Consider the following 13,820-nt stretch of genomic DNA (forward strand, 5'->3'; position numbering starts at 1 on the left):
TCAAAATGTCTATATCAAAATGTCTACAAATAACAAATGTTGGAGAGAATGTGGAGAAAAGGGAGTCCTCATACATTTTTTATGGAAATGTAAATTGGTGCAGCCACTATGGAAGACAGTATGGAGGTTCCTTAAAAAACTAAAAATAGAACTACCATAAGATACAGCAATTGCACTCCTGAGTATATATCCAGAAAAAAAGGAAACACTAATTCAAAAAGAGACATGTACCACAATGTTGACAGCAGCACTATGTACAATAGCCAAGACATGGAAGCAACCCAAGTGCCCATCAACAGACAACTGGATCATGAATATGTGATACACACATACACACAAACACACACACACTGGAATATTACTCAGCCATTAAAAAGAATGAAATATTGCCATCTGTAGCAACATAGAGAGACCTAGAGAATATTAATGCTTAGTGAAGTAAGCCAGACAGAGAAAGATAAATACTGTACGATATCATTCATATGTGGAATCTAAAAAGTCATACAAATGAATGTATATACACAAAACAGAAACAGACTCAAAGAAATAGAAAACAAACTTATGGTTACCAAAGAGGAAGGGGAGAGGGACATATTAGGGGTATGGGTTTAACAGATATAAACTACTATACATAAAATAGATAAGCAAAAGGAATTTACTTTCTAGCACAGGGAAGTATACCCAATATCTCGTAGTAACCTATAATGGAATATAATGTGCAAAAACTGAATCACTATGCTGTACACCTGAAACTAATACAGTACTGTAGATCAACTGAACTTCAATAAAAAGTTAGCAGTTTGGGGGACTTCCCTGGTGGTCCAGTGGGTAAGACTCTGTGCTCCCAATGCAGGTGGCCCAGGTTCGATCCCTGGTTGGGGAACTAGATTCCACATGCATGTCGCAACTAAGAAGTCTGCATGCCGCAACTAAAGATCCCGCATACCGCAACTAAACATGCCGTGACGAAGATCCCACGTGCCACAACTAAGACCCCGTGCAGCCAAAATAAATAAATAAACAGTTAGCAGTTTTTGTTGTGCAGTATGAAATCTACTGATTAAGTTGTAGAGTGACTTCACATATCTTAAAGAGATAACACAGGTGAAAGCTATTTAAAAAGTGAAGTGCTATGCAAATATAACGTTATTAAATCAAACATTAATCATTAGTTCTTTCAAATCAATAGACTTAATGTGTTAGTTTAGACTGGGCTGTGGAATTATAAAGTAGTCCTGATATTCTATTTCTTCATTATTAATTTCCTTACATGTATGTTGAAGTCATTTCAAGAGAGAAGCAGGATATGCATGTTTTAAAATATAAAAAAGTTACCAGAAATATCTAAATATCTAAATAATAATGTATATATTAAAACATTCCAACATCAGACAGATAACACACATAAAACACTCTTACCTCATCATCTGAATAGCTGTAGGCAGATGATACAGCTACCCACATCTTACTGGCTACTGTAGCTGCTTGTTTCATACCAGATTTTAGCACATCCATCTTGGGCCCTGAGAGTATATTGTCCAGCTTTAGCCCTGACAAAGAATTTACCACAGAACCCAATGAGCCATGTGGTGAAGAACGGACCAGTGCTGATAAAGAAGCTGAACGTTCTTTATGACCTCGAGAGGGAGTTTGCTGCCTGAAACGCCCAGTAAAAGTTTTAGATCTCGACACTGCAGGGGAGCTCTTTTCACTTTCAGGACTCTCCTGTGCTGCAAGACCATGATCTAAAGGTAGGCTTGATCTCCTCTCTAAAGGGTGAATAAATGCACTGGTAGTGCCCGGCTCTCTGTTTCCCTCTCCATGTAATTCCATACTAGAAGACTTGCTACCCAAGGGACTCTTTAGATTCATATAGTTTTCAATTTCATCAGCCAGATTGCGTGCAATAACTGGAGAAAACAACTTATCTTCTGAATCAGGAGTTTTTTCTCCTATACATTCAGTGGCTAAAAGTGACAAAGGATCTAGTCCAGTTTCAACATCTTCCCTCTCAACAGCTTTAGCAACACCACATAAACTACTTCTCTTATTTACTAGATCTTTGGATCCTGCTTTCAAGTCTCTGGACTGATTACTGTCATTTTGTAGGCTGTCACATGTATCCTCTGTCACAGTAGTTTTAGCTACATTTTCATCAACCACAGGTTCTATGAACTCTTGGCTTTCCTCAAGCATCTCTAACACCGATGAAGATCTGTGCTCAGAATCCCAAGTGCTTTCAGACACACGAGTCCTAGTGTCAGCTGGATGACAGCTAATACTCTCAAAGCTACGGGTTCTTGCAATATGAAGTGGAGAAGTCTTAGGACTCGTCAATGCTGCTGTGAGAATCTTGGCATCTGCTCCCATCATGATAGCCACTTCACTTGAATTCAAATCCAAACTGCTCTTCTTAAGCAACATTCCTGCTCGACTTTCAGAACTAAAGCTACAGCTTCTCTCTGGAAAATGCTTTTGCCTTTTTTCTCCTCTATCACCATTCTTCTTGAGATTAGTAACTTCGCCAAAGACTGCATCTTCAACTGGATCTTGAGTAGAAAACAGTACATTTGATGTATTACCTAAAAAGAGAAAGTGCAATATTAAAAATAAATCCCTATTTTCTGATGTAACTTTTATAAAAATGTTTTTTTCTAATTTTTGAAAGTGACACATACTCAGAGTAAAAGATTCAGAAAGGTAAGATGGTACACAGAAAAAGTCCAAAAATTACTCCATTCAACCCTGCCTCTCAGAGATAACATTTTAATGTATAATCTGCCTTTCATCCTCTATGCACATACACACACATTTTTTAAAAAGATCGTGCAATATATACTGTATATACCTGTATTGTTCACTAAAAGATATCACATCTATCAATAAATATACATCTATAAACATGTTTTATATTTTAAGAGTTTTATATTCAGTTTAAGAAATATATTCCACATTAAATAGCAGACCTAAAAAGAAATAATCTCTTCTGTCTTGGGTTTCATACGTCTAATTCAACAAGTATTTGCCAGGAATCTACCCTGCAGAAAGCAAATTCATAATCATAGAGAAATTATATATTTGCTATAGCCAAAGCCTTACTTCTCCAAAGTAAAAGGATCTAGAATGGAGCGCTTAGAATCGGCAAATTCCAAGAAGCCTGATAAAATCTGAATAGCCAAAATTTTTTCAGATATGTTTATTCCTTCAACAAATATCTGAATTCCTACTAGCACCCACTATATGAGGTGCTAAGAATACAATGGAGAATAAAATGGACATAATCCCAGCCCTTACAGAGGTCAATCTTGTTTGAGCAAGTGGAACAAAATTATGCCAGTGTCTGTAGGAACCTCCCCCTAGCTTTGGGGGATGCAGGCAGTCGTTAACTCTTTGCTACCATGCAATTTTTTCCACGCCGAGACCAAAAGCTATTTCTAGTTGCATCATTAGCAGAACTTAAGTCTACCCATTCATATTTAGGATTCTCATTTTTTGTTTGTTTTTTGTTTGTTTGTTTTTTGCGGTACGCGGGCCTCTCACTGCCGTGGCCCCTCCCGTTGCGGAGCACAGGCTCCGGACGCGCAGGCTCAGCAGCCATGGCTCACGGGCCCAGCCGCTCTGCGGCATGTGGGATCTTCCCGGACCAGGGCACGAACACGTGTCCCCTGCATCGGCAGGCGGACTCTCAACCACTGTGCCACCAGGGAAGCCCTCTCGTTTGTTTTTTAAAAAGTATAATGACCTGGGAGTTTGCGGGGGGGGGAAGTTGTCATTATGATAAGATCTTTTTTTTTAATCTTCCAAATTGATTTCAAGGTTCTTTTTAATATTCCAAATTGGTATCTACTAATAATCATAATCATTCCAATTAAACAGAATAATAAGCATTTAGAGATATTTTTAAAGCATTTAAGGGAATTAAATTAGCCTATTTTATAACTCCGAAGTTTGTACCTGCTTTGAAAACTTTTACCAATATTTGAGAAAAGATCTTTGCAAATTTACTGGTTCTCATATCATTTCTAGGAAATTTAGTGTCACATTTTGTTCAATTTTAAAATAAAATTGACTGTTTGATATATTGGCAAAAGCCTCATTACCACCTCCTCTTTTCTTAATAGAATAAATCTTCCTACATCAAAATGTAACATGGAAATAAGATCAATAAAAAGAGAAGAAAATGCACCAGTCCCCAGACCATGTCCATTTCAATATTCTGAGAAGATTCTAAACCTCTGATGAAGAAAACTCTGCCCTCCTTTTTTTTTTAACCTGCTATCAATAGGTTGGGAAAATGGGATAAAGAATATATATATCAATTATTTTTTTCAAAACGCCTGTAGCTCCACCTCATTAGCAAAACACTACCCCCTCACCCCCTGTAAAATAACCGAACTTGGTATCACAATTAAAAAAAAAACAAACAACTTTAGGAATAAGGAGTATTTCCACATTGACTTAAAAAGCTGAGCAAATTAATTTCTATAAAGTCATACAATAGATACACTTACAGATAAACCGCTGACTTTAGGGAAGTGAACTGTAGCTACTACTAACAAAAGGCAAATGACGCAGGCCAATTTCATTGTCTTTTAAAATCATACACTTAGACGTATGCCTTAAGGGTACTTGGGAGGACTACACATAATTGAAGGCAGTAAACTCAAATTCATGGGAGTCACACATAACAGAGTTATTCATTACAAATACTTAACCATAAATAGAAAGTGGCTCAGGGTACCTAGAATAATTGGGCAAAAATTAAAGACCCGCTGGTATTTTTGTGCAGAACGTTAAGTGATGTGAATCTTTTTCTTCCATTTCCCTTCAGGCTTAGGAATTACCCTGCCACACACAAGCCCTTTGGAATTTGACCACATAACTGCCTCTCTGTTAGGATGAGTACAGCAGACCTGTCCTACAGTCCTCTCTCATTATCAACCACAGGAAAGGAGGACGGAACTCAGAACAAGCACTGTAATAAGAAAAGGGATTCCAAATAACAACTAAACACTTAATTTAATACCCTTCCTTTGAAAAACGAATTATCTTTAAATAACTATTTTAATTTATTCTTTAGCACATTTATAGGATGCAGCTTGCTTCTGGCTCTTTAACATGTTCATTACAATTACGTTAGCAATTTATAATGTCATTGAAGACACACGTGTACCTACAGAAGTGTATTTTAAATATGTAATAACCAATATGTAAAGACTCACCAGTGCTACTTTTCCTGCTGTTGACATCAAATATACCAGATGGAACTTTCACAATACTGCCGCCCCATGCAGGAGGCTCAGGAGGACTCGGGGGCTCTGCACTAGGTTGTGAATGTTTGGCCACAACAGCAGAGACATCACATACCTCTGGGAAAAAATATTTGGATGTTATCATTCCTATTTTTGCCAGTATTGAACAGAAACAAAGTATTTTTTAAAATATATTTTATGTACTTTTCCTCTATGTGGGGGTGAATACTTTTTCTCTACTTTATTACTGATTTATTTTATGACATAAATGTTGCCAGTACTGACTGAAATAAATGCTTTATTTTAACACTCATAATCCTAACTTGAGAATTCCTGAGCGAATAAATTAAGGCTTTGGCCTTCTGTCACACTCTTCATCACTTGTCAAGTAGGAGAGGGGCTTGCTTCTGCATAATTCTAGAGCATAAAGTAAGTGAGATCATTAAAGAAAGTGTACTTTTTTGTAAGAGGATAGGAAGACCATCGTATTATCAAAAAGCCAAAATATTCCTCCATATTTCCTTAAAATGACTACTACAAATCATTTCTCATTTCTATCTCAATGAATCCCCTAAAAAAAGGAAAACTACACAGACTATATTGGAACCTACAAATGAAAAATATCGACTTAGATATTTGAAGGACTTCCAGTGAAAGAGCATTTTAAAATAAAAGGTACACTGGAATACAAGTTTGATGACTCAGAGTTTAGTCCTGGTTCTGTCACAAAGTAGTTATTTAACATTGGCAAATGAATACCTTGATGGGCCGCAGTTTCCTACAAAGTTGAGGGCTGACCTACAGAGTCTCTGAAGATCTCTTAAATTCTAGAATTCAGAGACTACCAAAAATCTATCATATATAAGAGTACATAGTATCTTATAAGCCCAGACTTTACATTTCTGGAAATTATCACCAAAATTATCAAATAAGACTTTTAATTAATATAGGTATTTTTCAAAGTAAAGCTAGTAAATATCAGTACTTAACCTTCTGTTTGCACTTTTGTTTTGGTTATCAAGTCTCCTGATACTTGTTCTTCAGGCACATGAATTTCTGCATCATCCTTTATAAGTTCATCCTTAGACCCATAGCCTTGGTCAGACTGACCACCTGTTAAAAAGAATGTAGGCTGACATATAAATGTTTTCATATATTTATAGTCCAGCTATAAAATGTCAAAAGGAAATTCCACCAACTTACACAATTAAACTTGTAAAAAAAGAAGAGAAGAAAGCTCATGAAGCACACAAAACATTTTACAACAATGGTAAGAATTAAAGAACAGTAGAAACAGGAACATCAAAGACTAAAAACCATTACACACTTGGAAGCAGTGAATCTTAATTTAATTTCCTTACCTATAAATTAGTAGATTTGGGTAAGATGTTTTGAAAGTTTCTTTTGGAGTGCATCTACAGAATGCTACCTTTTGTGTAAGAAAGAAGTGGAAATAAAACAAACAGATATCTTCTTACTTTTGCAAAAAGAAATGCAGGAATAATAAACCAGAAAACAATAAAACTGGTTACCTACAAGGGATGGGGGAAAATAGGATAGAAGGGATTAAGAGAGAGGAAACTTCTCTAAATATGGTTATCATATTGTTTTTATTTTTGGAAATGTATTAACTTCTACATGTTCAAAAATTTAAATCAGCAAAACCGAGGTCCAGGGTATAACTAAAACTGAATGCACACGGAAACAAACAAAACCAATTGTTTATGAATAACATGATCACACTGAAAGGATGGGGGAGGACTAATGTAATGTGTAACTTTTAACACGTTATTCTGAGTATATACCCTAGTCATGGGGGGTAACAGTCAAATCCTAAACTCCTTAGGTTTATTTCTCACAGGGGAATGGGTATAGCAATTCTGAAATTATATTATGTGCACTGTAGGACTGAGCAAATGAGTAAATGTGATGATGTTGGGAGCTAAGATTCTTACTGTGGAAGAAGAGAGATCTTTAAAAAGTGAAATGAAAGAAGACAAAGAAAAACCTGTGGGGCTGATTTGGAATTAGAAGTATTTCTAAACTACATACACATTTTTTCTACCTCTGCTGAAAAAGTCTAGAACGACAACACCCTGGAGGGAGTAAGCATTTCTAGAGCCCAGGCCTTCGTTTCTAAAATCTATTGCCCATTAAAAGGAACCTGGGACCCTTGAAGAAAAGGCTGATTCCAGAGCTCAGTCAGGGAAGGTACAAGAATGAGCAAGGAACGTTTTGTTATGCAAGAAAGCAAGTGCTCAAAAACATGAGAGGACATTTATAAAGAACATTCAAAAGAATATTATCTTATAAATGTGAGGGGACGATAGAGTTAGCAAAATCACCACATTATAGCCATCACAGTAAAGATTGGTTCAGGCAAGAATCATCAAATGGATGATAAATTTAAAAGAGAAAGTGTGATGAAAAAGAAGATATTGTTGCATAGTCTCAGTGTCTCTTCACAAATAGCTTATTATCTGCAAGGGGGATAATGGTAACTAATAGAAACAGAACACTGACATCAAGTGATCCAAATTAACATTACCAATGAGGGGCAGACAGACATTGTGTGCCTCTGGGTTATGATAATCTCAGAAGGATTTAACATAATTTTTGTAGAAGAGCCATGGATGTATAACCTAATCTAATCACAGGGGAACATCAGACAAACTCAAATTTGGCAGAATTCCACAAAATAACTGGACTTATTCTTCAAAAAGGTCAAGGTTATGAAAGACAAAGAAAAGGTGGGGAACTGTGCCTGGTTAAAGGAGACTAAAGAGGAGTTAAAGTACCACAAAGTACATTATAGCTGACAACACTGGAATACAGACTATACATTAAAGTAGTAGAACAATGTTTTCCTGAATTTGGAAACTATACTGTGGTTATGTAAGAGCAAATACCACTGAAGTATTAAGAGATAAAAGGGCAAGATGTATGCAATCTGCTCTCACATAATTTAGGGGAAAAAAGTGCATGTGTACAGAAAGAAACTGATAAAGCAAATGTATCAAACTAAAAGTGAATGAATCTAAATAAAAGTTATTCAAGAGTTCTTCGTATTATTCTTGAAACATTTAATAAGTTTAAAAATTTTTTTAAAGTCTGTTTTGGCTTTAATGTTCTATCATTTAAAACTGAAATAAAGGCAAGTTACTAGGGGATCATTATAAAGGATGTCAATGAAAAACACATAAAACAAAAAATATAGTGCCTTCCACTGTCTACTACCTTTTTTTTTTTTTTTTTTTGCGGTACGCGGGCCTCTCACTGTTGTGGCCTCTCCCGTTGCAGAGCACAGGCTCCGGACGTGCAGGCTCAGCGGCCATGGCTCACGGGCCCAGACGCTCCGCGGCATGTGGGATCCTCCCAGACCGGGGCACGAACCCGTGTCCCCCGCATCGGCAGGCGGACTCTCAACCACTGCGCCACCAGGGAAGCCCACTTTTTTCTTTTTTCACTTTCTACCACTTTTTAAACTGCCATTCAAACTTTGGGTTTGCCATATAACAAAAGAATTAGGCTTTAAAAAAAACTGCTATTTAGATAACCAACAAGGACCTGCTATATAGCACAGGGAACTATGCTCGATATTTTGTAATAACCTATAAGGGAAAAGAATCTGAAAAAGAATATATATGTGTATATGTGTGTATGTGTATATAACTGAATCACTGTATACCTGAAATTAACACAATACTGTAAATCTACTGTACTTTGATTAAAAAAATTTTTTAATTAAAAAAAATACTGCTATTTTGAATGACTTCTTTCAGTCTTTTTTTTTTTTTTATTGGCCCCCCTCAGAAAGTCTGGTAAAGCATTACGGTGCCATGAAATGGACACTAGACTGGGAACTGAGTAAACTGATTAAACCCCGATATGCCCTCAACAAGCTAAGTGACTCAGGATCAGGTACTAAGTGGAAAGATTCTGTGAGATAATCCTTAATGAAAAGAGTAACTTAAGCATCTGGGCTGGAAGTCTCCAAAAATATCAGATGATATCACCAGAAACTCTACAGAGACACATAATCACTGTAAATTCAGTATCAGAGCTTCAGTCATTTGAAATGTAGCTTAAAAGAAATATATGAAAAAGGGATCTTAAGTTTCTTCCCCAACTGGGGAATATGGAATCTTTATGCAGTTTCCCAGAATTACTAGTAAATCTTTTTTTTTGCCTTTAAAGGAGACAAGTTTAAAAATCCAGAGGGATAAGGAGAGTGTTTATCTATTATTATTGTTATTATTAGTGAAATGGTTTCATACCACAAATTATTTTCTTTATTTTCCATAAATGAAATCCAGTTATTCTATAAGCACTAGGAAAAAAATACAGGAGGAAATAAAATAAGGTGGTTTTCAAATGAAAGTCTCATGAAAATTCCTACATGTTGAAAGAAATTTAATTTACAAACAGGATTGCAACTTACAGCTTTATGTTGACTTTCACCAATTTATACATGCTTCTGTAATTATGGGGATAGTTTTTAGCACAAGAATCAGCAGATCAGTTTTAGCAAGCAAAAACCACCTTAACAGCTGGAATACTGAAATCTTTAACGCTCATAAAACCATTTGACTCAATGATGCTACAAACCACCCTCAAAATAAGAATTGTAGCAAGGCATAGCATATTTTCAATTAAGATAACAAATATGCTTTGCAAATTGATCACAAAGTGTTAGTTGGGTATTTTCAGTAGTATGTATAAAATTACACGTATCTGAAGGAGAAAAAGCCAAGAAAACTAAAATTGCTTTCCACTTGCAACAGTACTTAAAATATAACAAAAGGCCTCTCCCCCACCCTTGCATGTCAGCAAAATTTAACCTAATAAATGGGAAATTACCTGAAGTGGTTAACATTCAAGGGTAGAATTAATGCACACGTGTATCCATAGCTTCACGTCACACAAGTCTGTCTGCACCCCACACCATGACAGCCAAGGACAAATGCAGCACCAAGAAACAGCACAGAGCAAAAAGCAGAGCAACAAAGAGCAGAGAAAAGGAAACTTCAGTCATTGAGACAAGTTCATCAGATGAAGCACAGGAATTAGACTCAGAATTCTTTTTAAAGAAAAGCTTGAGATATTAACAATAACAACAAAAAAGAAAAACACGAGAAGAAGGATGTGCAACACACATATATCTGCTCAACGTGCTACTTTAATTAAGCTTATTTCTAACTTCAGAGGACAGAGATTATGCCCATAGCTTTGTATGTAAAAGTAGCTTCAGTAGTTTCTCAGATTTTAAAAAGTGTCATTTAAAGTAATGACTATGCAAAGAATACATCTTTCTCGTGGTATGTGACTTATTTTCTTCCCTCTTCAATATTCATAATCTCAAATCTTTAATAAATATTATCCACTTAATGAAAAAAAGATTTGCAATTGTGTCACTAACAGTCAAGTTCCTCAGCTCACAATTCCTAACAATTATATCATATACTTTCGCAAATTAATGATGAACGAACACAAAGAAGTACCATGTAAGAGCCTTTTGCACAGCACTCCCAAGTTTATTTTATACTATAGGAAATGAGAGAAGTGATCTGCAATCAGAGGTGTACTTTCTCTCCCCTTATTTATGTATGGTATTTTTTAGGTATTCATATTGCACAAACTTGAGAGAGGAAGGTAAAAGTTTTTTTAAAAAATGGAAGACTTAACATGAGAGTAAGTGAAGGGTTAGTAAAATCCAGATTTTAGTACCTGTGCTAGAGTGATTATCAGTGGAATCAAGCCTGATTAAATCTCTGACGAAGACTGTGTGCTCCCCACTGTTAGCATCATTAGAACTATCCACACTACCGTGGCTCACCGTGTCCCCATCACTTCCAACTGTGGCATTTTGAGGAGCTAAAGATAAGGACAACAGCAGTTCAATAACTCACGCACTGGTAATCTCTGAAGCTAAACATGAGTGACTCACAGTTCATTTAAAGTTGCAGAATACTTTCTAAATTTGTGAGAGGAGAAAATAATTTTGGACTAGGCAACCTCTATCTTTAGTAGTATATGAAAAGATCAACTAGAATTTCATTTAGGTTTTCTGCCTCATATAAGTAAAAATTCATGTCTATAAAGCTTATGGTTCAGCAAGAAAGTATTTTTCCAACCACATTTATTACCTGATATTGAGGAGACCTGTGACTTTTGCACGGTATTTTTAAGTGGCTGCCTAAATTGTGCCAAGCCACGTACCACATTCCGTACCTTCATCCATAAGAAGATACCACTGCGGGTACTGCTAGGCCACGGGGTCTCCAAAACTACCTAAAGGTAAAATAAAGGTTAAAATAATCTTTATTAGGAATAATTGAATTTTTTAAAAATACATACACATATAATATATACAAAAAGAATTCTACCCCAAAACGTCTAAAAAAAGTTTCTTAAATAAAAGGCATAATGAATTTATCAATCTTAATAAGCAGCATATATTGCCTAATGTCAATCCTACTTACCTTATTATAATAGCCGTAAGTAATAGCATTTGGCTTTATTTTAGCAGTTTTCATTTCAAATAAAACTCTCACTGCTAAGACAGGATGACCCCAAAGTCCACAAAGCTGCATTACTACTCGATAGCACACCTAACAAAAAATAACATCAAAGCATTAATAGTTAGCATATTAGTCTGTGACTTGTAGAGATTTTTAAATGACTTTACTCAATTCTTCTTTTCAAAGTTATTAAGCAACAGTTATTACTATTTTCTCCTTTGTTCTGGTTTGAGAGTCTTGGTAAACTATTTTTTAAAACTATTCATTAATGGAAGTACCAGCATTATTAACTTTTCCACGTAAGACCTAAGGGCACGTGTGCCGTTTGTTTCAGTAACTAAGTTTACACAAAGAAAACAACTATTGTTTTCCATAATATGAGAAGGAATTCATTTTTAAAATCAAGCATGATTAAAATAGCTCTCTCCCAAATCATGTTCTATATTTTATGCCAAAGGAATTAAAAGCAGCATCTCCAGAATGCCTACATAACAAAAAGGATTCTATGAACCCGTGTCTTAAAAAAAGGATGAGAAGAAAGTTAAAAACACTGTAATATTATTAGCAAAGGCTTTTCTGAGAATATGTGTTTACTGAAGAGGGCTAAATTTGATCAGAAGAGGACGACTCAATGGGGAACTCCTAAAAGTTAGAATATCACATTTGGAAGACAACAGTAGAAACAATGAAGAATGAAACAGGAATCTCATGGATCCCTGGCAAAGAGGTGAGCCAGTTTACAAGAGCAGTGAACACGGCAGCCAAAGACTACTATAGCTTAATCTGAGAATAAGAAAATATGCATAAAAAAGATACTCTTCTTGGGACTTGTAAAATGTCCTCTGTTTATAACAGAGCTGTTTAACAACTGTGAGTACCATAAAGCCAAGTTGCACTCTCTACTAAAGGGGAAAGTAAATAGATTTGAGAAAGGATATTTTATTCAAGAGATGAAGTAGGGAAAGAGATTTGAAGAGGCAGCGGATCATAACGATGAGTACTCTAAAGCCAGAAATGGAGAGTTTAAGTTAGGAGCGGAGGAGTTCAGAAACCGTTCGAGCAACGTCATAAATGACCAGGGTAAAGAAGTGTTAGGAAACTACGTAAATTAGGAACACGTGGGAGAACTAGGTAAGATGTATGACGCGATTAAGAAGAATGTGGCACAAGAGTTCTTCAAATATCTGAAGAGTTGTCACTTGAAAGAAGCAGTGAACAGCTTCTGCAGTCCCAAAAAAGCCGCAGGGAGGTGGAACTGAACTCAGCATAAAACACAAACTTTCTAACAAAGCCAACTCAAGCATAGGCAAGGTCCCATATATTACAGACTTTCAACATCTCAGGTTTAGGTTGAAGTTTTACTAAAATATCTTGAAGTCCTAGTCAACTCTAAGATTCTATGAGCCATGAAGAAGTAAATCACTTTCTATGTCAAATTGGGATTAATCTAAAATTTTCCAAAACCATTCTCGACAATTAATTTATTCTGAAGTCTACAAACTATTCCTCCAAACTTCCAGGCTTACCGGTATAAGAGCCAGGCATCAAACTAAAGAAACAGTAATAATGCCAGGGATATAATTTTTAAATTGCAGTATTTTGTTGCCTACAACATGATACCTTTTAGATATCTATGTTAGATAAAAGATGGCCACAAACTCTTTGCTGCTCCTCCCGTGAGAGGTCTATGTCCCTTCCCCTTGAATTGAGGGGGAAAGCCTCTGATTACATGACCAACAGAATTTGCCTGAAGTGACAACTGTACCAGTTTCCTGGCTTAAGCCTTAAGAAAGGTCACTTTCCACTTCCTCTGTCTTGAAACAAATGCTCTTGGAGTGCTAAGCTATCATGGGAAAAGCCCAAGTACCACATGGAGAGGTCTGAGACTACATGGAGGAAGAGGGGTCCACCTGAGCCCAGCCTTCCAGATAACCTTGCCAAGGTACCTGGCTGGCATGTGAGTTAAGCTGTCTTGGACCTTCCAGACCAGACCAGCTAGCAACTGATTACAACCAAGTGATTCTAAGTAATACAATGTGGAGCAGAA

General features: G+C 36.2%; 1 protein-coding gene across 1 annotated transcript in view; it reads right to left on the reverse strand.

The window, feature by feature from the left end:
* DENND4C (DENN domain containing 4C) overlaps positions 1-13,820 on the reverse strand; it is a gene marked incomplete at its 3' end in the record, with an annotated part of 123,377 nt that overhangs the window by 27,195 nt on the left and 82,362 nt on the right. Inside the window, exons 18-23 of the mRNA XM_079706146.1 lie at positions 11,735-11,863; positions 11,399-11,543; positions 10,980-11,126; positions 6,243-6,365; positions 5,223-5,369; positions 1,420-2,582 (exon numbers count right to left, since the gene is read on the reverse strand). Of these exons, the coding sequence (XP_079562272.1) occupies positions 1,420-2,582; positions 5,223-5,369; positions 6,243-6,365; positions 10,980-11,126; positions 11,399-11,543; positions 11,735-11,863 (1,854 nt within the window). The remainder of the gene's footprint in view (positions 1-1,419; positions 2,583-5,222; positions 5,370-6,242; positions 6,366-10,979; positions 11,127-11,398; positions 11,544-11,734; positions 11,864-13,820) is intronic.

The sequence above is a fragment of the Hyperoodon ampullatus genome, assembly GCF_949752795.1.
Source record: "Hyperoodon ampullatus genome assembly, chromosome: 6".
Classification (NCBI taxonomy): Eukaryota; Metazoa; Chordata; class Mammalia; order Artiodactyla; family Ziphiidae; genus Hyperoodon; species Hyperoodon ampullatus.